This window comes from Salvelinus namaycush, chromosome 12 (genome assembly GCF_016432855.1).
Source record: "Salvelinus namaycush isolate Seneca chromosome 12, SaNama_1.0, whole genome shotgun sequence".
Taxonomy (NCBI): Eukaryota; Metazoa; Chordata; class Actinopteri; order Salmoniformes; family Salmonidae; genus Salvelinus; species Salvelinus namaycush.
The window spans coordinates 44,856,866-44,881,512 of record NC_052318.1 but is presented as its reverse complement, the minus strand read 5'-3'; the positions used below and the strand labels follow the sequence as shown (position 1 = coordinate 44,881,512).

Below are 24,647 nucleotides of genomic sequence, written 5' to 3'. Positions count from 1 at the left end.
CTTACTTTACGGAAATCAAAATTACAATCTTGTCTTTCATAATTTGGTCAGATATACTTGGATGTGTAGTGACAGCATTTGTTGCTGGCATGTCATGCCTAAGTTTGCTAATCTTGCCAATTAAAAAATCATTCAAGTAGTTGGCAATATCAGTGGGTTTTGTGATGAATGAGCCATCGGATTCAATAAATGATGGCGTGGAATCTGCCTTTTCCCAAAATGTCATTTAAGGTGCTCCAAAGATTTTTGCTATTATTCTTTGTCGTTTATCTTTGTTTCATAGTGTAGTTTCTTTTTTTAATTTTATTCAGTTTAGTCACATGATTTCTCAATTAGCCAGACCTATTTGACATCTCTTTTGCCTCATCCATCTCAACCATATCATTTTACAATTCCTCATCAATCCACGGGGAATTAACTTCTTTTACAGTCATTTTCTTAATGGGTGCGTTCTTATTATTAACTGCGATAAGCAGTTTCATAAATTTGTGAAGTGCAGCGTCTGGTTGCTCGTCATTACACACCACGGACCAACAAATATTCTTCACATCACTACAACACTTCTATATACAATATTAGGCTCAGCCTTTGGAACTTTGGTTTTCCTAGCTGTGGCTACTATATAGTGATCACTACATTCCATGGATTTGGATACTGCTTTCAAACTACTTTCTGCAGCATTAGTAAAGATATGATCAATACATGTTGACGATTTCATTCCTGTACTGTTTGTAACTACATTGGCTGGTTGATTGATAACCTGAACCAGGTTGCAGGCACTAGTTACAGTTTGAAGCTTTCTCTTGAGTGGGCAGCCTGATGAAAGCCAGTCAATATTTAAATCACCCAGAAAGTATACCTCTCTATTGTTATCACATACATTATCAAGCATTTCACACATGTTATCCAGATACTGACTGTTAGCACTTGATAGGATTTAGGTGCGGCAGATGAACCTGTAGTCATATTACTTCAACAGTATTTAACATGAGATTCTCTCTAAGCTTTACAGGAATGTGGTTCTGAATATAAACAGCCACACCTCCACCTTTGGCATTTCTGTCTTAATTGTAGATCTTATAACCATGTCTTGATACCACTGTATCATCAAAGGTATTACCTAAGTGAGTTTCAGAGATTGTCAGAATATGAATGTCATCTGCTACTAGCAAATTATGGATTTCATGAACCTTGTTTCTTAAGCTACATATGTTAACGTGGGCTATTTTTAACATTTTTCTGGGATGCTTGATTGTTTTCATTGCTTTACTGGGAAGCTTAGCAGAGGTAGACATGCTCAGGTTATTTATTAGTGCAGGGTGAGCTGCACACAGTGGACTTCTTACTAGGGCACACCACCTCAGTGTTAACAGTATTACTCTGGTTCATAGGTATATGATTACTGCATACAATAGCTGTGGGATCAGCAGAGGCATTCAGGGCAGTAAGATGGACATAAATTAGGTTACTTACATTGTGTCTTCCAACTCCCCTAGGATAATGTACATTTGCTGAAGCATTATCACAACTCAGATACACAATGGTAGGGATTAAATGAGCTAGACTTGGGTCATTGATAAGACATTGTCTCAATGCAGCCTTATAATGCTGTGAAAGGATCCAGGAACCCAAAGGATTTGGGTGGATCCCATCCTCCTTATAATACAAGCTTTGTTTCCAGAAGGTATCAAATTTGTCAATAAATGTTACACCCACGGAGCTGCAATAGTCACGTAGCCAGTTATAGAGGGCTAAAAGTCTGCTGAACCGTTCAATACCACGATTTAGGGAGGGCAGGGCGTTTGTTGGTGTCAAGTAGAGACCCAATCAGTTCTTTAAAATCCATTTTCAGCTGTTCTCAACTGCCTTTCATAATGTCATTTGACTCCACATGAACCATGACAGTATCAGCCCCCATTGACTGACACACAGCCTCGGGAAGCAACCTGGTGAAATCCTGAACTTTGACCCCACATGAACCATGACAGTATCAGCCCCCGGTGACTGACTGACAGCCTTGGGAAGCAACCTGGTGAAATCCTGAACTTTGACCCCACATGAACCATGACAGTATCAGCCCCCGGTGACTGACTGACAGCCTTAGGAAGCAACCTGGTGATATCCTGAACTTTGACCCCACATGAACCATGACAGTATCAGCCCCCGGTGACTGACTGACAGCCTCGGGAAGCAACCTGGTGAAATCCTGAACTTTGACCCCAGGAAAACACAAAGTCTTTGCCCCAGGTACAGATATATGCATCACCTTTGAACTCCCTGTCACAATAGCCAGAATGATCCGGCCTCTGCCGTGTCTCGAAGCAGATTGCGAGGCCAGAGCCACAGAACTCACCTGAGAAGAGGGCTGCTGAGACACCGGATGCGTGCAGGACACAACAGCCAAAGGGAAATAGCTCTGATCCAGAGAGCATGGCCCAGCGGAGGGGGGCCGCAGTGGTCCAGGCTGTGCCCAGGCAGTTGATTGACTAGGACAGGGAGAAGTAGCTGGAGGGGCATCCACAGCCATGGAGGGAACCCCCCCAAGCCCCCGGCTTAAGACAGCTGGTACAGTGGCTCAAAGTAATTTGAGAGTCTTAAGTCTGAACGCGGGGGGAAAAAGGCAGGCGCCCCGAGAACGATTCCTCTCCTTCTTTCTGGTTCCGACACACATCCGTTTACGTTCACCTGGAGTCGAACAATGAGCAGCCATTTTCTGGTTCAAGCTAGTAGAGGGGTGCAGTGGCGGAAATGTATCATAGTCCAGGAAGGTCCAAATTAGGATCCTGTTGGATGTTTTGATAGGAAGCATTTAAAGATGCCGATAGTCTCATAGAATCCTTATTCAGTTCAAGGCGCCTGGTCAAATGATTAATTTCTTCGTGAAGAGTAGTAATCCTTTTTTTTTAGCTGCATCAAGTTCAATACATTTTTCACGAATGAAGGTATCCATCGGACCTTTCTAGTCACTTCCAATAACAACTATGTCTGAAAGAGTAGGCCTACTGCCAGATCAGGATGTGACACTGCTATCTCATTTGAGGAAATTACATACTTACAGTTGACTCACCCTTAATTGATTGAATTGTTGGTTCACTAATCAATCGTTTTTAAAGGGGCATTATCAGTGAACACAGCCCATCTGAGCGTAAGCTGTCCACCCACTAGACACACACGCAACAAACAGTTGAAACAGGCGTAATGCTGAATCTGATGCACTCAAGCAGAATACGTCTTGTTGCTTTTCCTCGTGTGTGTGTGTGTACAATGCCCTGATTAGATCATCTTGTTCCCAGTGAAGCACTAGTGTGTGCGAGGGAGAGGCAGGCTGATGTCTGGAATGTGTGTGCGTGTGTCGGAAAAACAGATAACAGATTAAAATAGGAATGCGCGATAGACAGAAATAGTGGCAGTTTCACAGAGTATATTTTGTACCCCTATGTTAGAGAGGGAATCATGTTTTCTTGTATTGTGTAGATGGCTCATTACATGCATAGCTACAAATAGAAAGAGACAGGCCGTAATTCTATCCTGAAACTGGTTTGGTGTACTGCAGAATCTTGCCTGTCTGCATTTTCTTTCTGTAGGTAGCCAGTCCCTGTATGAGAAATCTGTGTCGTAATGACTCGGTTCACAATGTACTTTCCGTTGTCAATCCACGGTTCACAATGTACTTTCCCTTGGCATTCCACCGAGAGAATCTGAGATCACAAGACAATAACCCCAGAGCTTCTACTTGAGAAGTTTGGTCGAGAGAGCTTTGTAACAGTGGATGAAAACGAGTCTCTGTGATGGCTGGCTGTAGGTCACTGTAGCACATGTCAGTTTGTGCATTGATTCTGCCTGATGTGTGCGTCAGGTCAGGAGGAAGTCTTTTCTTGGCTGCAGTTGACCACAATGCACTGATTATCAACCGACTGAATGTCAGACAGGGAGGGCGGGAGAACAGAGGCCTCTCTATCTGCTAACGACCAGGGCAGCTGTTCCTACAAGTCAATGGCCCCCCCGATACACACTGCGGTGTTACACACACTCCCCGATACACACTGCGGTGTTACACACACTCCCCGATACACACTGCGGTGTTACACACACACACTCCCCGATACACACTGCGGTGTTACACACACACACTCCCCGATACACACTGCGGTGTTACACACACACACTCCCCGATACACACTGCGGTGTTACACACACACACTCCCCGATACACACTGCGGTGTTACACACACACTCCCCGATACACACTGCGGTGTTACACACACACACTCCCCGATACACACTGCGGTGTTACACACACACACTCCCCGATACACACTGCGGTGTTACACACACACACTCCCCGATACACACTGCGGTGTTACACACACACACTCCCCGATACACGCTGCGGTGTTACACACACACACTACGGTGTTACACACACACACACACACACTCCCCGATACACACTGCGGTGTTACACACACACACACACACTCCCCGATACACACTGCGGTGTTACACACACACACACACTCCCCGATACACGCTGCGGTGTTACACACACACACACACTCCCCGATACACGCTGCGGTGTTACACACACACACACACTCCCCGATACACGCTGCGGTGTTACACACACACACACACACTCCCCGATACACGCTGCGGTGTTACACACACACACACACTCCCCGATACACGCTGCGGTGTTACACACACACACACACACTCCCCGATACACGCTGCGGTGTTACACACACACACACACACTCCCCGATACACGCTGCGGTGTTACACACACACACACACTCCCCGATACACGCTGCGGTGTTACACACACACACACACTCCCCGATACACGCTGCGGTGTTACACACACACACACTCCCCGATACACGCTGCGGTGTTACACACACACACACTCCCCGATACACGCTGCGGTGTTACACACACACACACACACTCCCCGATACACGCTGCGGTGTTACACACACACACACACACTCCCCGATACACGCTGCGGTGTTACACACACACACACACACTCCCCGATACACGCTGCGGTGTTACACACACACACACACACTCCCCGATACACGCTGCGGTGTTACACACACACACACACACTCCCCGATACACGCTGCGGTGTTACACACACACACACACACTCCCCGATACACGCTGCGGTGTTACACACACACACACACACTCCCAGATACACGCTGCGGTGTTACACACACACACACACTCCCCGATACACGCTGCGGTGTTACACACACACACACACACTCCCCGATACACGCTGCGGTGTTACACACACACACACACACTCCCCGATACACGCTGCGGTGTTACACACACACACACACTCCCCGATACACACTGCGGTGTTACACACACACACACACTCCCCGATACACGCTGCGGTGTTACACACACACACACACTCCCCGATACACGCTGCGGTGTTACACACACACACACACTCCCCGATACACGCTGCGGTGTTACACACACACACACACTCCCCGATACACGCTGCGGTGTTACACACACACACACACTCCCCGATACACGCTGCGGTGTTACACACACACACACACACTCCCCGATACACGCTGCGGTGTTACACACACACACACACTCCCCGATACACGCTGCGGTGTTACACACACACACACACTCCCCGATACACGCTGCGGTGTTACACACACACACACTCCCCGATACACGCTGCGGTGTTACACACACACACATACACACTCCCCGATACACGCTGCGGTGTTACACACACACACACACACTCCCCGATACACGCTGCGGTGTTACACACACACACACACTCCCCGATACACGCTGCGGTGTTACACACACACACATACACACTCCCCGATACACACACACACACACACACACTCCCTGATACACACTGCGGTGTTACACACACACACACTCCCTGATACACACTGCGGTGTTACACACACTCCCTGATACACACTGCGGTGTTACACACACACACACTCCCCGATACACACTGCGGTGTTACACACACACACACTCCCCGATACACACTGCGGTGTTACACACACTCCCTGATACACACTGCGGTGTTACACACACTCCCTGATACACACTGCGGTGTTACACACACTCCCTGATACACACTGCGGTGTTACACACACACACACACTGGACTATAGAGTTAGATCCTTTCATCATCTCATAGTCACAGTTCACGTTGCAACACGAAGTGTTTGGAGACTGTTGCAGACCTAGTTTTGTGTTTCTTAGTGTGAAGCAGAGGAAATGGTGGTCTGTTACAAGCACAGGACCCAGGTGTCTGTGCAAAGCAGGAAGTGACTCCAGGCCCACTGGCCCCTTCCTTCCAAATATTAGCTGCGAACACAGCAGGAAGCATGCAGGACAAGCATTGTGGAGAACAAATAGACAGCATATGGCTGAAAAAATAAAAGGTTTTGTGTTTTTCATCTGTTCAGTCATATTTACCATTTAGTTTGGCGTGTATATACTGTAGTTAATGTGTTGTTGAATGTTTGTGTAACTATATTTATGTAGCGTGTATGTGTACATCTGTATAATATGTAGCATGTAGGCTACATGACCAGTGCTGTTATGACAGGTCTTCCGTACATTGTATGTGTTCCTGTGTGTGGTTAGGTCCGTTTTTGGTTTGTGTCTGAGCTTTGAGCACAGAACGTGGCAGACTGGTGACGTTTGCTAGTGGCAGATGATAGACTGCAGTGCAGGGCGGGGCGTCTTATTGCCTCAGTAACTAGGCCCGCGTGATCCCAGAATGCGCCACAGGTATGCAGATTTCAGGGATATAGTACGTACTAAATCAGAAATGGTACTGTTTGAGTTACAATGGAACATGACTTAGGCCCCGGGTTTATGAGGGTCTCAGAACAGAGGGGGTGTGATGTGAGTCAAGGCGTGAAGGAGTATTGGGACAGGGTTCCGAGAGTCCAGAGCACAAGTTTGACAAGTGTTTGTTGTCTGTAGTTAGTGTCTTGCGTTTTGAGAGAATTGTCTGTTTGCCTAGCTAGTATGTTTTGACTTGCCTGGGCTGAGTTCAGGGCATGTCATCGTGGTTTGCCCCAGTGGAATTCCCTGCATTTGCCACAGGACAGGCTGGCAGAACCAGTTCACTGGTAATCTACTCTGGAGGGGTGCCTCCCCTTCTTTTCAACCAAAACCCTCACGATTAAGAAAGCCTCATGGAGAACATTCAAGTTTTTTCGTTTTGTAGCAATCACAATACATACAGAAAACAACATCAGAATAGCAAAGGATATTTACAAAGCAAGTAGGCTGGATAGCTGCCTCTACTGATCGTGTGTGTGTGTGTGTGTGTGTGTGTGTGTGTGTGTGTGTGTGTGTGTGTGTGTGTGTGTGTGTGTGCTGCTTTTTTTCCACGAAGGAACATTTCTCAGCCTTAACCCAATGTAACCACGTCATAGTATTCAATGATTTTGGTAGCTTTTCTCTTGTTTTTTTTCCTCCCATCTGCTCTACTGCTGTCCATATATGGAGCCCATCAATGTCTGTTTACCACGGAAACATAAACATGACAAATCTTGGTTTTCCTCATTTGGCAAGAATGTCTCGTTCTCTGTTGCGTCCAATAATATGACTCCAGTGTGTTTCATGTCCCCTGTAGCCAACCGTAAGAATGTGAGCTGGTTGCTGGGCAGGGACGGTGATGTGGCGGTCATGGTGATTGGAGAGGTGGACGAGCTGAAGACTTCTAAACTCATCTGTTCTGGGCCTGTGGAGAGTAAAGCACCACCGAGCCTGCACAATAGCACACGGTACGGATACGTCAGCAATACCAGCAGCGACTTTTTTTTTGTTAATTTTTTTATTTTTAATTTAATTGTTTAAATATTTTTTACCTGCAGTTCTGTGGAGTTATAATAGTCCATGTCAAATTAAGTAGGAGGTTGGTTTTTGGCGTTTGCCATTTTCTATCATCCCTGTTTTGATTATCCTATCTGGTCCGTCTGTAGCCACCAGACAACCCCCCCGAAGAGCAACCTGGTAAACAGACCCGTCTCAGAATCTGTCAGAACTGGGAGAGAGAGCCTGCTTCCCAAAACACAGCCAGGGATACAGCTCAATTTAAAGGTGAGTGTGAGTGTGTGAGTGTGTGAGTGTGTGAGTGTGTGAGTGTGTGAGTGTGAGTGTGTGAGACCTTCCTGTTGCTGTCATTAATCTCGGACACAGCTGAGGGCCAGTGAGACGAGGGAGAGTCATTGCTCAGCAGCCAAATAAATCACCCCTTCTATCTCTCCCTCTCCTGACTGTTCCCTTCCTCCATCCCTCCCTCTTCTACTCCCCATTGTCACCTCCAACACGCGCAGAACACCTCTCTCTCTTGCTCTTCTCTTTCCACCTCAGCCACATCCTGTCCATCCCTCTCTTCCCTCCCCACATCTTGTCTTCCACTTTGTTTTGTACAGTTCATGTCATTCCTCTCCTCCTTGTTGCATTTGTGTTTCCCGCTGTCTGGGAGTCGGTGGAGGCTGCTGAGGGGAGAACGGCTCATAATGACGGCCGGAACGGAGCAAATGGAATGGCACCTGGAAACCATGTGTTTGATGTATTTAATACTATTCCGCTCCAGCCATTACCACGAGCCCGTCCTCCCCAATTAAGGTGCCACCAACCTCCTGTGCTGTCCCTAGTGTGTGTGCCACCCCTGTGTGTTTGCATAAATCTGTATGTAAATTAAGTATTTTAATTGTGTAGGAGGGGGAGTGGTTATTATGTGTTATAGTAAACCCTGCATATTTGGTTTGACCCTAAATATTTGAACCGAACCATGAAATTGAGAAGCGTGCTTGTGTCACATGTATTGTGTGTGGTGGGGGAGGTTACCTACGTTTTCACGCGATCTTAAAAAGAGGGAGAAGATTTTCAGCGTTGTCATGGCAACCCTTTTGCACATAGCGAGCGCAGGCCAGGGTGGACACTCCATCTTGCCTGTAGAGCATACCAGTGCCCATCCCAGGCACCCACGGGCTGGTACCGCAAACAGAACGTCAGAAATGTTTCGAGAATAGTCCGAATAAGCACAAGGAAATGAATCTAAATGTATAGGCGTTGTGCAGGTCTATAGTGTGCTTACACTTTATACATTTGTTGCACGCCCATAGCAGGTTCCAGTCAGAGAAAGTAAAGTGCGTTTTAAATCTGTCAAACCAACTGACGTGTTCCTGCTATTCCAACAGGAGAACACTGAGGAAGTGAGGACATTGCCCCCTCTACAGGTATGGTTATGTACTGCACGTATCACTGCTTTGTCCGTCTGCTCAGAAGCTATTAGTTGCCCAGTAATGCCTGTGTTTGTGTGTTCAACCCACAGGTGTCAGTGGGTGAGCAGCAGCCACCTGCAGCACTTGAAAAAGTAAGCATTACATGTTTGTGAGTTTGGCTTCCGTAAATCAGAGTTTGTGCATTATGCACATTGAGGACATTTGTTTTGTTTATGCCTTGATAAAGGTAAACCAGTGTATTAATAGTCGTTTGATTCAGTATTTTGATTCCGTATTAATATTAATACTGAATCAAACTACTACTATTAATACACTGGTTTACCTGTTATGTTGGTAATAATTTTGTTTTTTAAATGCTACGCTCATTTAACACAGAGTTTAGGTATGTATAACGCTGTGCACGGTTGTAGAGTAAGAGGTTGGGTTATTTCCTGGGTTGGGAGGGCAAGCCATTTGATCGCCACTTCCCTGAACAGCGACGATGATGATATCATCAGTGGCATATACTCAAGTGTCATGTAAGCAAAGACAGGAAAGTACAACCACAATCTCGTAGTATTCCTGGCTGGGTATGGGGTTGAGAAAGCAACAAGTTAGTCATTGTCTCAGCAGTGCTAGTAGTGGCAGGTTTCAGCACGAATAGCCATGACACAGACATGGATGGTTCGAATTCGAAACGCTTGCTCAAATATCCTGGCTAAGTGTGGTTTGCATTTCACTAATCCACACTTCGGCTCTCCTTAAATATGGCTTGAACACGTCTGACTCTTCTGGACACCCACACCCCTTTTCTCTCTCTCTCTTTCTCACTCTTTCCCTCTCTTCCTCACTCTTTCCCTCGTTCCAGGGTGTGGAGGTTAGGCCAGCTGTCCCTTCACTCTCAGCCTCTCTCCAGAACCTCTTTCTCCCAGCTGTCTCTCTCTCTCTGTTCCAGCTGCTCCTGGCCTGGCCGCCTCACCCCTCATACTCTCTCTGTCTCTGGGGGAGCAGCTGAACTGTAGCAGCCCTCCAGTATGTATGTCATCGCTCTCTACCTCATGCTGCAATGGGACTGGGTTGGGGTGGGGTGGAATGAAGGGTGTTTCTGTGCGATTGTTTTGTGTTCTTTTTGTTTGTGTGTGTGTGTGTGTGCATGCAGGCTGTATCACAACCGGCCGTGATTAGGAGTCCCATAGGGCGGCGCACAATTGGCCCAGCGTCGTCCGGGTTTGGCCGGTATAGGCCGTCATTCTAAATAAGAATTTGTTCTTATTAAATGACTTGCCTAGTTAAATAAAGGTCAAATGTGTGTGTGTGTACGAGGAGCGGAATCGCTGGAGCTTGGTTTCTGGGCTCCTCTGGAGCAGATGGTTGATCAGGGTATTAAAACGCCAGAGACAGGAGAGGGTGTCAGTCACAGATGGATGAGATTGTGGGATTGTCTCCTGAGGTTTGCACAGGGGAGATCTCCTTCCCTCTCGTCTCCTACTGCACGCAGCCGAGCCGAACCGCAGGAGAACACTCTATCACTCCGTTCATCCTTACACAAGACTCCTCCCAAACACACCGCTGCACATCTCTGCCAACCCATGTCAAAGTCCTAATGCACAACCCCACCCTATTGCTACATATGATAGGTCTGAGAGACTAAGGTTCTGAAACCATTTGTTAAAACATAGATTTGGTTGTTATGTAGAATTCATGTTAATTGTAACTGTACTACCATCCAAATGACTATGATCTCTGGCAACGGTATTTGGAGCTGATAGTTGTTTGTGGGGGGGGGGGTGATTTGGTACTGCTGCTGCTACAGTGAGGGGTCTTAAGCTGTCGATCTGAGAGATGGAGAGGCAGGACGAGAGGCAGGACGGTAGGGATGGAGACACCCTGAGATTAGGAGGGCAGAGGAGTACGGCAAATAGGATGGATGCAGAGGTCGCCTTAAACCTGCCCTTAACTCAGGCCTGGGCCTGGGCAAAACACACCTGATTTTAAACTAATTGCATTTTTAACTGAAGATCATGATTAGTTGATTATTGGAGTCAGGTGTGTTAGCTGGGACTGGGGCAAAAGTGTGACACCAATCTGGCCCCTGAGGAGTTGCCCAGGCCTGCTTAGCTCATGGTGTCTGCACCCCATGTCTCATTTTTTGGGGGGGGATACTTACTGTGTATGGAAGCATGCCATCAAACCTCTCAGTAACCTAAAGGCATTGGATTCTGGTAGAACGATTGCTGAACATGCAAATCAAATGGTATGAATGAATCGGACACTGACTGTTCTTTCCTGTTTCCCCAGCAAGCTGAGTTGAAGCAGGATTTAGAGGTCGATGCTCCAGAGGAGAAGCCAGCCCTCTCGTCCTACAGACCTCACTCAAGAGCTGGCACTGCCAACCCGAGGCTGGATACCGTGCTGTCCCCTGTCCCCAAGAACTTCACCATCACACCATCCCCTGTCCTCAGCTCCACACCATCCCCTGTCCCTACCGTCACACCGTCCCCTCTCCCCAGCACCGTAACAGTGTCTCCGGTCCCCGGCATTGTCACACCGTCTCCCGTCCCCCGCAGCAACGCCATCCGAGACGCTCTAGAGAAGAGCACTGCCAAAGCGTGCGCTTCAGAGAAGACCATCACGCCCTCTCCCGTCCCTAGCTCTGTCAAAACGTCCCCTGTTCCCAGTGTGACCCCGTCCCCTGTCCCCAGTGTCTCACCGTCCCCTGTCCCAAGCTCCACTCCGTCCCCTGTCCCTAGCATCTATTCACCGTCCCCTTTCCACAGGACCATCACTCCATCCCCTGTGGCTAGCAGCACGGCCATAAGAGAGGCTCTAGAGAAGAGCACCACCAAACCACATGGTCCGGAGAAGACAGCCGTCGTCCCGCTGTCCGTCACAACCAGACTCCACCCCGAGGAGCCGGCTGAGCCCCACCCCCAGGAGACACCCAGCAGCCGAGGTAAGAGAGTAGAGCAGCATGGGAGATTGGGTCCCCTCCATAGCGATGTATATAGATCTCTACTTGGAAATGACCTGTTTTAGCATGGACATTGCCATTAAGGGATTCTACCATTTTTAAAGCAGTCAACTGGGTGGGGATTTCTATGGGTTGGGAGCGATCAGCCATTGACCAGAGCATTGTCTTCTTCAAACTGGGTTATACGGTTTGTAAAAAGCTTTAAGCTATATTATAGTGGCCACAATAAATGAATGACACATAATATTTTGGTTCAGGACTCCAGCAGTGCAGGTGGCGGTAAATCACCAATATTAGCTTTATACATTTTTCAAACACAGAAGAACATTTATACAGCATCAATGGCACAGATGCAACATTCCAACACTGAGTGTATTGAGATGGTTGTGAATGGTGGGAGTAACACATTCGGGCCCGGAAGCATGCAGACACCAGGACACATTTTTATTGAACACTTTTGGTAATGAAGTTGTACCCCCCCCCCCCCACAAAAAAAAGGCAGCCCCCACATGGCAGGGAAGAGAATTGCCTATGTGACAAAGATTATCTGACATCGAATCCCTTTTACCTGGTGTGTGTTCATAATGGACAGTTACACCATGGTTCTGCTCTATAGTGTAGGTTAGGCTTTCCTAGTGCAGTTTGCGATGGGGATTCATTTGCCCAGCGTCCTAGCCAAGTGCTGCCTCAGCCCACTGGAATCTTTATGAACTGGCAGACTAAAAGCAGGCCAGTGCAGCCTTGGGGGGGGGAAGTGGTATCATGGTCCCACATCTCCTCTGCCTCTCTATTGGCTACTCGCTCTCGGGATGATCTCTTACTATGTGTGTTTGTCTAACGTTTTCCACAGTCCCTCTTAACGAACATGACTTTTATCAGTGCATGATGATATTTGTCTCTTGTATCGCTGAGCCGCACATATAGTGAGTTATTGACTTTGCCCTTGTAGTTGATTGCTTTATGGCAGCGTCTCTGTGTCTTGTTGCAGATTTTTTTTAATTTTATTTGGTCTCCCCTATTCCATGGAATTCCTCAGTATCTTAGCTTGTCTAGCTTCCCCTAACTGTGTAATATTAGGAGTGAGTTTAGTATCAGTCTAATTAGCAATGTTTGGACAGCGTTCCTCTGGGTGATCAGGATAGGCTGGTGGTTTTGATCAACGGCACACATCCCAGCTCGACAGACAAGTGACCCAGTTCACAAACCAGACACAGACTGAGAGGGAGCTAGACCAGCACCACCCAGTGGACCTCTGATCACACTGCAGCCAGTCCTCTACCAGAGTTAGTAGGAACAAAACTGTCTGCCTCTACAGTCTCCCCCTGCTGGATGTGTGCTAACCTTACAATGAGATGAAGAATTGTGTTTCTTTGTCCTGGTTGTGGAACCTGTAATTCAACTAGAACATATTCATGGTTTGCATGTTTCTTCACAATATTGAGACATTTCAAGTGAAGATGGCGAAGTCGTATGTCATTTGAACGGGTTACTTATTTTCAGGTGTTTTTAAATAATATACATATTTCTTTGTATATATTTCCAATCAATCTATCTATCTCTGTGTGTGTGTGTCAAATCACATTTTATTGGTCACATGGTTAGCAGATGTTATTGGGAGTGTAACGAAATGCTTATGCTTCTTGATCTGACAGTGCAGCAGTACCGAACAGGTAATATCTAACAATTCCACAACAAAACCTAATACACACAATCTAGTAAAGGAATGGGATGAGAATATATAAAATATATGGATGAGCAGTGACAGAGCGGCTAAGATGCAATAGATAGTGAAGGATACAGTATACAGTTTATACATGTGAGATATGTAAACATTCTTAAAGTGGCATTATTAGAGTGACTAGTGTTCCATTTATTAAAGTGGCCAATGATATCAAGTCTGTAGGTAGGCAGCCGCCTCTCTGTGCTAGTGGTGGCTGTTTAACAATCTGATGGCCTTGAGATAGAAGCGGTTTTTCAATCTCTCTGTCCCAGCTTTGATGCACCTGTACTGACCTCGCCTTCTGGATGGAAGCGGGCTGAACAGGTAGTGGCTCGGGTGGTTATTGTCCTTGAGAATATTTTTTGCCTTCCTGTGACATCGAGTGTTGTAGGTGTCCTGGAGAGCAAGTAGTTTACCCCCGGTGATGCGTTGTGCAGACCGCACCACCCTCTGGAGAGCCCTGCGGTCGAGGACGGTGCAGTTGCCGTACCAGGCGGTGATACAGCCCGACAGGATGCTCTCAATTGTGCACCTGTAAAAGTTAGTGAGGGTTTTCAGTGACAAGCCACATTTTCTTTCAGCCTCCTGAGGTTGAAGAGGCACTGTTGCGCCTTTTTCACCACACTGTCTGTGCGCGTGGACCACTTCAGTTTGTCGGTGATATATAGACAGAGGAACTTAACTTTCCACCTTCTCCACTGCTGACCTGTCGATGTGGTTAGGGGCGTGCCCCCGATCATCTCTTTTGTTTTGCTGACATTGAGTGAGAGGTTATTTTCCTGACACCACACTCCGAGGGCCCTCACCTCTTCCCTGTAGGCTGTCTCGTCGTTGTTGGTAATCAAGCCTACCACTGTAGTGTCATCTGCAAACTTGATGATTGAGTTGGAGGCGTGCATGGCCACGCAATTGTGGGTGAACAGGGAGTACAGGAGAGGGCTGAGAACGCACCCATGTGGGCCCCCAGTGTTGAGGATCAGCGGAGTGGAAATGTGTTTTCCTACCTTTACAACCTGGGGGGCGGCCCGTCAGGAAGTCCAGGACCCAGTTACACAGGGCGGGGTCTCAAGCTTAATGACGAGTTTGGAGGGTACAATGGTGTTGAATGCTGAGCTGTAGTCAATAAACAGAATTCTTACATAGGTATTCCTCGTGTCCAGATGGGATAGGGCAGTGTGATGGTGATTGCGTTGTCTGTGGACCTATTGGGGCGGTAAGCAAATTGTAGTGGGTCTAGGGTGGAGGTGATATGATATTTGACTAGTCTCTCAAAGCACTTCATGATGACAGAAGTGAGTGCTACAGGGTGATACTCATTTAGTTCAGTTACCTTAGCTTTCTTGGGAACAGGAACAATGGTGGCCATCTTGAAGCATGTGGGGACAGCAGACTGGGAAAGGGATTGATTATGTCCGTAAAACACAGCAACCAGCCCGTCTGCGCATGCTCCGAGGACACAGCTAGAGATGCCGTCTGGGCCGGCAGCCTTGCGAGGGTTAACGCGTTTAAATGTTTTACTCACTTCGGCCACGGAGAAGGAAAGCCCGCAGTCTTTGGTAGCGGACCGTGTCGGTGGCACTGTATTGTCCTCAAAGCGTGCGAAGAATTTGTTGTAATTTGTCTGGGAACAAGACTTCAATGTCCGTGACGGGGCTGGTTTTCTTTATGTCTGTAGATCCTGCCACATACGTCTTGTGTTTGAGCCGTTGAATTGCGACTCTACTTTGTCTCTATACTGACACTTTGCTTGTTTGATTGCCTTACGGACAAAATAACTACACTGTTTGTATTCGGCCATGTTTCCAGTCGCCTTGCCGTGATTAAATGCGATGGTACATGCTTTCAGTTTTGCACGAATGCTGCCATCAATCCACGGTTTCTGGTTAGGGAAGGTTTTAATAGTCACAGTGGGTAAAACATCTCCTATACACTTCCTTATAAACTCGCTCACCGAGTCAGCGTATACGCCAATGTTATTGTCTGAAGCTACCCAGGAAACATATCCCAGACCACGTGATCGAAGCAATCTTGAAGCGTGGAATCCGATTGGTCAGACCAGAGTTGGATAGACCTAAGAACGGGTGCTTCCTGTTTTAGTTTCTGCCTATAGGAGGAGAGCAACAAAATGGAGCCATGGTCAGATTTGCCAAAAGGAGGGCGGGGGAGGGCCTTGTATGCAATCCGGAAGTTAGAGTAGCAATGGTCGAGCGTGTTACTCGCTCGTGTACTGCAATCGATATGCTGATAGAATTTAGCAAGCCTTGTTCTCAGATTAGCTTTGTTACAATCCCCAGCTACAATAAATGCAGCCTCAGGATATACGAGATCTTCAGTTTCTTGGCAATTTCTCGCATGGAATAGCCTTCATTTCTCAGAACAAGAATAGACTGACGAGTTTCAGAAGAAAGTTATTTGTTTCTAGCCATTTTGAGCCTGTAATCGAACCCACAAATGCTGATGCTCCAGATACTCAACTAGTCTAAAGAAGGACAGTTTTATTGCTTCTTTAATCAGCTCAACAGTTGTCAGCTGTGCTAACATAATTGCAAAAGGGTTTTCTAATGATCAATTAGCCTTTTAAAATGATAAACTTGGATTAGTTAGCACAACGTGCCATTGGAACACAGGAGTAATGGTTGCTGATAATGGGCCTCTGTACACCTATGTATTCCATTTACAATCAGCCATTTCCAGCTACAATAGTCATTTACAACATTAACAATGTCTACACTGTATTTCTGATCAATTTGATGTTATTTTAATGGACAAAGAATGTGCTTTTCTTTCTAAAACAAGGACATTTTTAAGTGACCCCAAACTTTTGAACAGTTGTGTGTGTATATATATATATATATATGTGTATGTATGTATATATATATATACACAGTACCAGTCAAAAGTTTGGACACACCTACTCATTCAAGGGTTTTTATTTATTTTTACTCATTTCTACATTGTAGAATAATAGTGAAGACATCGAAACTATGAAATAACACACATGGAATCATGTAGTAACCAAAAAAGTGTTAAGAGACCGCCATGGTTGAGTGTGTACGTGTTGTTCTTGTAGGTACCCATATTTTATGTATGGGAGAGCATATCGGTGTTTACACACAGTTTGAGGGAGTTTGTTCATGTTTGTTACTACCTCTGACAGGTTTTATTTGGGGGTTTAATGTGTTTGTGTGAGTATATAAGATATGAGTGTGTTAATGTGTACATTGACCTATGTCCATGCATGTTGATGTGTGTGTGCAGCCCAAGGTTGGGGGGTTGGGGTAGAGAGTAGGTGATAGTGTGCGTGTGAGTATGTGTGCATGCGAGTGTATCAGTCTCCTGCAGCTGCTGGCTCGCTGAGTGTGTGTGTGCCTCGCTCTCTCCCTCGGCTTGCCTTTCCTCTCCTCACCTTCAGAGAGAAGGACACACATTCCAGCGCTGCTTCCCGACTCTGGCCCGGGGCGACGCTCGGCCGGAGCTGATAAGTGACAGGGCCCCCAGCCTCCACACAGCGCCGTGCCGGGCCCCCCCACCCCTCCCCCTCCCAACCCTGACCCTCCCGCGGCCTGGCTCACTGCACAGACGTGCCGCTCCGGAATTCTGCCCTCTGCCCCACTTCTGCCCCCCCCCCTCCGTGCCAGAGAGGAGGGGGTATTTAAAGAGCTAGGCTTGCTTTTATTTTGGTGCTGGTGGGTGACACTGCAGCCCCCCTCTCTCCCCCACTGCATGTATGGGCTGGGACTGGGCCGAGGTGTGAAGAGCGGGTACCGCCTCAAAGGTCTGTCTGAAGACAGTGAGACAGACAGACAGTCACTGTATCATATTGACCAGTGACTTCGAGCAGAGGGAAAGTCATGTAACTGTGATCAGGTGTTGCCAAGGTTTTCTACAAATGGCTGCACAGTTAGGTAACCCGCGGAGCGGACTGCTTTTCTTCTCACTCCATTTGTGAGACTGCTTTTCTTCTCACTCCATCTCACTCCAAAGTTTGGCTTTTTGGTTTCTGGTAGAACGTTCTGCGTGGGTTTGGGCAGTTCTTTGTTAAGACAGGTTAGGTTGGCGTCTAGTTTCTAGAGGTATCGGGTTCATCTTCCTCACATGGATGTTTTCTCAGAGGGATAAAAAATATACATTTTAAGAAAAAGCATAATTCTTCTTACTATTCCCTCACCGTACGTACCCACATGTAATGGTCAGGAATACGTTGCACGCTTGCATTCTCAAGCGCATGCACGTGCAGGCACACACATACTCCTTGTGTTTAGCATTCCTATCAGAACCAAAACCCAAGCACCAAAAAGCCTCCGACCACGCGTGCCTGTGTCTCTGTGCCTGTGACTCTGTGCCTGTGTCTCTGTGCCTGTGTCTCTGTGCCTGTGTCTCTGTGCCTGTGACTCTGTGCCTGTGACTCTGTGCCTGTGTCTCTGTGCCTGTGTCTCTGTGCCTGTGTCTCTGTGCCTGTGTCTCTGTGCCTGTGTCTCTGTGCCTGTGTCTCTGTGCCTGTGTCTCTGTGCCTGTGTCTCTGTGCCTGTGTCTCTGTGCCTGTGACTCTGTGCCTGTGACTCTGTGCCTGTGACTCTGTGCTTGTGTGTATGCGTGCGTGCATGCGTGTCCAACCTCGATCGCTGGAGCCTATCCAGGGTTTCCGTGGTGACCACACAACACAGCGAGACAATCAGAGGCAGGCCCACGCAGTGCGGCGAGAGGACATTAACACAGGAACCGCGGGTCAGGGGGCAGAGGAAGGGAGGGGGGAGAGGAAGGTGGCGGGAGGGGGACAGAGGCAGGGAGGGGGACAGAGGGTGGTGGAGGAAGGGGGGAGAGGGTGGTGGAGGAAGGGGGCAGAGCTACAGGGAACGGAGGGAGGGAGAAAAACAACAAAAGAAAAGTAAAACCTTTAAAGATAGTTTGGGCCTGTCTCTTTCATGCCTCACCGCTATCAAGTGTTTGCTTTAAAGCTTCTTTGGCCATAGAACTGACTGCCTCTCCTGGGCTGCACACACACCCTCTACACTAAACACAGACCCTCAGTGTCTGAATCAAATGTGGTGGGGTTAGTCGGGTGGGTGGATGCGTGACTGAGTCGGTGAGCATGAGGGTGTGTGTATTTGTGTGTGTGTGAATGTGCTTGTCTGTACGTGTGTGGGTATCAGAAGTGTTCACCCCCCATGGATTTTTTTTCTTCACATTTTGTTGCGTTACGAAGTGGGATTGAAATAGATTTCATTTAGGTTTTTATCACTGATCTACACAAAATACTCCATGTCAAAATGGGAAGAATTATACACGTTTTTTCAAATGAATTAAAAATGAAATAAGTAAAATATAGTCATTGCATAAAGGAAGTATTCACCCCTTTTGTTTAGGCAAGCCTAAATCAGTTCAGGAGTCTAATTTGTCTTATCAAATCACGTAAGTTACGTGAACTCACTCTGTGTGAAATAATAGGGGTTGACATCATTTCTTTGACTACCTCTTCCTCTGACCCCCGTACATACAACATATGTACGGTCCCTCAGTCAAGTATTGAATTTTAAGCACAGATTTAACTACAAAGACCAGGGTGCTTTTTAAAAGCCTCATAAAAGAAGGGCCGTTATTGGTAGAAATACCAAATCAGATTTTGAATAGATCTTTTAGTAACGATGCTGTGGATGATGTACAGTCGTGGCCAAAAGTTTTGAGAATGACACAAATATTAATTTTCACAAAGTCTGCTGCCTCAGTGTCTTTAGATATTTCTGTCAGATGTTACTATGGAAGACTGAAGTATAATTACAAGCATTTCCTATGTGTCAAAGGCTTTTATTGACAATTACATGAAGTTGATGCAAAGAGTCAATATTTGCAGTGTTGACCCTTCTTTTTCAAGACCTCTGCAATCCGCCCTGGCATGCTGTCAATTAACTTCTGGGTCACATCCTGACTGATGGCAGCTCATTCTTGCATAATCAATGCTTGGAGTTTGTCAGAATTTGTGAGTTTTTGTTTGTCCACCCGCCTCTTGAGGATTGACCACAAGTTCTCAATGGGATTAAGGTCTGGGGAGTTTCCTGGCCATGGACCCAAAATATCGATGTTTTGTTCCCCGAGCCACTTAGTTATCACTTTTGCCTTATGGCAAGGTGCTCCATCATGCTGGAAAAGGCATTGTTCGTCACCAAACTGTTCCTGGATGGTTGGGAGAAGTTGCTCTCGGAGGATGTGTTGGTACCATTCTTTATTCATGGCTGTGTTCTTAGGCAAAATTGTGAGTGAGCCCACTCCCTTGGCTGAGAAGCAACCCCACACATGAATGGTTTCAGGATGCTTTACTGTTGGCATGACACAGGACTGATGGTAGCGCTCACCTTGTCTTCTCCGGAAAAGCTTTTTTCCGGATGCCCCAAACAATCGGAAAGGGGATTCATCAGAGAAAATGACTTTACCCCAGTCCTCAGCAGTCCAATCCCTGTACCTTTTGCAGAATATCAGCCTGTCCCTGATGTTTTTCCTGGAGAGAAGTGGCTTCTTTGCTGCCCTTCTTGACACCAGGCCATCCTCCAAAAGTCTTCGCCTCACTGTGCGTGCAGATCCACTCACACCTGCCTGCTGCCATTCCTGAGCAAGCTCTGTACTGGTGGTGCCCCGATCCCACAGCTGAATCAACTTTAGGAGACTGTCCTGGCGCTTGCTGGACTTTCTTGGGCGCCCTGAAGCCTTCTTCACAACAATTGAGCCGCTCTCCTTGAAGTTCTTGATGATCCGATAAATGGATGATTTCGGTGCAATCTTACTGGCAGCAATATCCTTGCCTGTGAAGCCCTTTTTGTGCAAAGCAATGATGACGGCACGGGTTTCCTTGCAGGTAACCATGGTTGACGGGAAGAACAATGATTCCAAGCACCACACTCCTTTTGAAGCTTCCAGTCTGTTATTTGAACTCAATCAGCATGACAGAGTGATCTCCAGCCTTGTCCACGTCAACACTCACACCTGTGTTAATGAGAGAATCACTGACATGATGTCAGCTGGTCCTTTTGTGGCAGGGCTGAAATGCAGTGGAAATGTTTTTGGGGGATTCAGTTCATTTGCATGGCAAAGAGGGACTTTGCAATTACTTGCAATTCATCTGATCACTCTTCATAACATTCTGGAGTATATGCAAATTGCCATCATACAAACTGAGGCAGCAGACTTTGTGAAAATTAATATTTGTGTCATTCTCAAAACTTTTGGCCACGACTGTATTAAACCACCCAGACACAACAAAGATAAAGTTGTCCTTCTGAACTGAGCTGCAGGACAGGAAGGAAACTGCTCAAGGATGTTACCATGAGGCCATTGGTGATTTTAAAACAGCTACAGAGTTCAATGGCTGTAATGAGATAACTGAAGATGCATCAACATTGTAGTGACCCACAATAATTACCTAAAATGAGTAATAAAAATTATAATATTAATACAAATATTCCAAAACATTCATCCTGTATGCAAAAGGCACTAAAGTAATTCAGTAAAAAAGAAAGACAATAGAATATACTTTTTGGCCTAAGTTCAAAGCCTTATGTTTGGGGCAAATCCAACACAACACATGACTGAATGAATGCCTCCTTATTTTCAAGCATGGCGGTGGCTGCATCATGTTATGTGTATGCTTGACAGTGGCAAAGACTGGGGAGTATTTCAGGATAAAAAAGAAACGGGTTGGAGCTAAGCACAGGCATAATCCTAGCGGAAAACCTGGTTCAGTCTGCTTTCCATCAGACACTGGGAGATTAATTTACCTTTCAGCAGGACAATAACCTACAACACAAGGCCAATTTGCTTTCCATTAAGAGAGTGGTCCGTGCCATTAAGAGAGTGAAAGTTCCTTGAAAATCTATGGCAGGACTTGAAAATTGCTGTCTAGCCATGATCCTCAACACCTTGAAAGAACTTGGCGTGCAAAGCTCTAAAACTAACCCAAGAAGACTCACAGCTGTAATCGCTGCCAAAGGTGTTTCCGACATGTATTGACTCGGGGTACTTATCTAATCAAAGTATATTATTGTTTAATTTTTCATGAATCAAAAAATATATATATTTTTCTTCCACTTTCTTATTACAGAGTATTTTGTGTAGGCCGTTGAGAGAAAATGACAAATTAAATCAATTTTAATCCCACTTTAACATGATAAAAAGTTAAGAAATCCAAGGGTATGTGTGTTTAAGTGTGTGTGTGTGTGTGCTCACACATCTGTGTCCCCCGGGGACGGCGGTAAAAATACTCGGCTCCTCAAGCCTTCTGGTGTCTGAACAGCGTCTGTCTGCTCTCCATCGCTGTCCCCGTGGCCCTCCTCTGCTCCTCCGCTCCCATCCCTCAATTATACCCCCTCCCAAACGTCGTGGCTCTCTGTCTCACACGCACATGCACACACACCAACTACACCCAGCTGTGTTCCCTGCTCCTCTTCCTATGAAGATGACCTCCAGTCTGGCATACTACAGCCCAGGACGGAAGAGTTCGGGAGGGTAGACGAAGAAGGAAAGGGCGAGCAGGAGAAAGGGGGAAAACGCAGAAAGAGGAGATGGGATCAGGGAGAATGTTCCGTGATGGCAGTAAGGCTCACAGACTTCTTTTTATTGGCATTCCCAGTTACGGGGATGCGTGACAACAGACCAAGACATAGCAACCATAGTGCGCTTCAGCTCCGTTCGTTGATGCAAAAGGCACCTCTAACCATTCATCTAATGTCTGCCTCTGTCTCTCTCCCAGATATCCGCGTGATGGCAGCCTATCGCAGGGCCATGTCTGAGGATGTGGTGTCTGAGGGGGGCGGAGACACCTGTTCACGGAGTGGTCGGGTGGCTCAGCTCATGAAGAACTTCTGTGTGAAGAGCCCCACGCCCCCTGCACAGATCCCTCCTCCCCGCGGCAGCAAACCCCCCATCCCCACCAAACCCAACCACCTGCACCTGGTTGCCAGCCCCTCACTCAGGTAATCCACAGGACCTGACCACCAGGGCCACCCGCTGTCCTCCACCACACCCCACCCAGGCCCCACTGAACACTGCTGGGCACCCAGCCTGGGGGTCTCGGCAACTGGGGACAAGGACGCAAGGAGGCAGGCCACAAGGCTCTCAGGAACACAGCCAAACCTTTGACTCCATTGCTGTTACTCCAAAAGCAAAGCAATGAGAGTAGAGCTTTTGCCATTTTTACCTGTGTGCCATGTTTTAATACTTCGTTTTATTTAGTATTTTAAATTGTACAGTACTGTAAATTCTCTCTGTGGGGAAAAGGTGAACCAAAAGCGTTGATTGTAGAACAGCGTCTTCCTTTGTTTCCTGCTTTTGCCTTTTTAATATTCAATGTATTATTGACCGTATCATACCATGTATTCTTCACCTGTCGATATACTTAAAAAAATATATCTTGTCATGTACAAATACCACTTTATTGTTACATTTGGCGCACAATACGTTCACAAAGCTTTGTGCAATGTTATCAAGGTCATAAACCTGTTCTTGAGATTGCAACAAGTCATGACAAATGTCAACTTGAATGACGCAGTACATTCCGTGTGCTAACAAATGACAGAGCCAAATTGATCGTACACGCCTGTCATGACCAAGGAGATGGGTAGAGTACAGTATGGCTGGACAGACGGGTAAAACCGGATGAGTGAGGGGAGGTGGTTCCTCCTTAATGTACGGCGCTCGTCACCGGGAGTAGCACCGTCATCTTGTTTACTGTCACATCTCCCCTGACTGCCACCTGGCCGAACAAGCACCTTGCGCTATCTACCTGAGATTGACCAATGACAGTGCCAAACGCCTCTGCTCTGTGTCCCAGTGGACCGAACACTGGCAAGCCACACGGTCCGTGCCAAATAATACTTGTTAGCTGTGGTTAACCTGTCTGTTATTTTTCTGAATCTCACTTTTGATTGGTTGCACTCTGTATTTTTTGTTTTTGTTTTTTTACTATGTTAATTCGGAGAGCGAGAGTGATGGTCTGGGTGTAACGAGTGTGTGTTGCCCCACACAAGGTGTGTGTTGAACTATGTGTGTGATGTCAGGCCTGTGTGGCGCAACCACAGTGGAACAATAAAATCATTTGACCCCTCCAAGCACTAGTGATGTGAGTTTTCCAAGAGGCAAGGCACACACCGTGTGTGTGTCTTCTGCATGATTGTCTCTCTTTATCCACTTTATATCCAGGATTTTTTTTGCGGCACAGAAATGTACACCCGGTAAACTTTGGTTCCTTTTAGATTCCATGAGTGAAATTCAGAGTGAAAGTAGAGGGAAAAAACTCCCTATAGGCTTCCCCTCCCAGATCCCTATTTGGGTAGTTAATATAAAACATCAATTCCCTCATTTAACCTCTCTTGGCTGCCCCCTGCTTGCCAGTCAAAGCAAAGCATTATACCTCTGAGGAGATGCAGTGCCAGCCCGCGAGGAAACGAGGGAGTGTGTGCGAGAGAGGGAGAACGACAGAGAGCGAGAGAGAGTTATTTCACTTTTTTTGTTTATCCATTTCACTTGCTTTGGCAATGTAAACATATGATTCCCATGCCAATAAAGCCCATTGAATTGAGTGAGTGAAGCAGTTCTGGTCAGCCCTAATACACAGTCTGACAGGCTATGGATACATTTCAGATGACACGACAGAAGCCATTTAGCACCCTGTTGATCATAACTTTCAAGTTAGTTTCCCGAAACCACA

The 24,647-nt window shown here is 46.8% G+C and overlaps 1 protein-coding gene across 3 annotated transcripts in view; it reads left to right on the top strand.

The window, feature by feature from the left end:
* Positions 1-24,265, top strand: part of LOC120057310 (anti-sigma-I factor RsgI2-like) — a 28,971-nt gene extending 4,706 nt beyond the window's left edge. For 2 of the 3 annotated variants that reach the window (XM_039005884.1, XM_039005885.1), the window contains 6 exons: positions 7,670-7,820; positions 8,019-8,136; positions 9,243-9,281; positions 9,377-9,418; positions 11,565-12,219; positions 22,692-24,264. In XM_039005884.1, coding sequence (XP_038861812.1) covers positions 7,670-7,820; positions 8,019-8,136; positions 9,243-9,281; positions 9,377-9,418; positions 11,565-12,219; positions 22,692-22,918 — 1,232 coding nt within the window. In that variant the 3' untranslated portion in view covers positions 22,919-24,264. Of the gene's footprint in view, positions 1-7,669; positions 7,821-8,018; positions 8,137-9,242; positions 9,282-9,376; positions 9,419-11,564; positions 12,220-22,691 lie in introns of all 3 variants that reach the window. The other variant, XM_039005886.1, reaches the window with a different exon arrangement.
* The last annotated feature ends 382 nt before the right edge of the window (positions 24,266-24,647 follow it).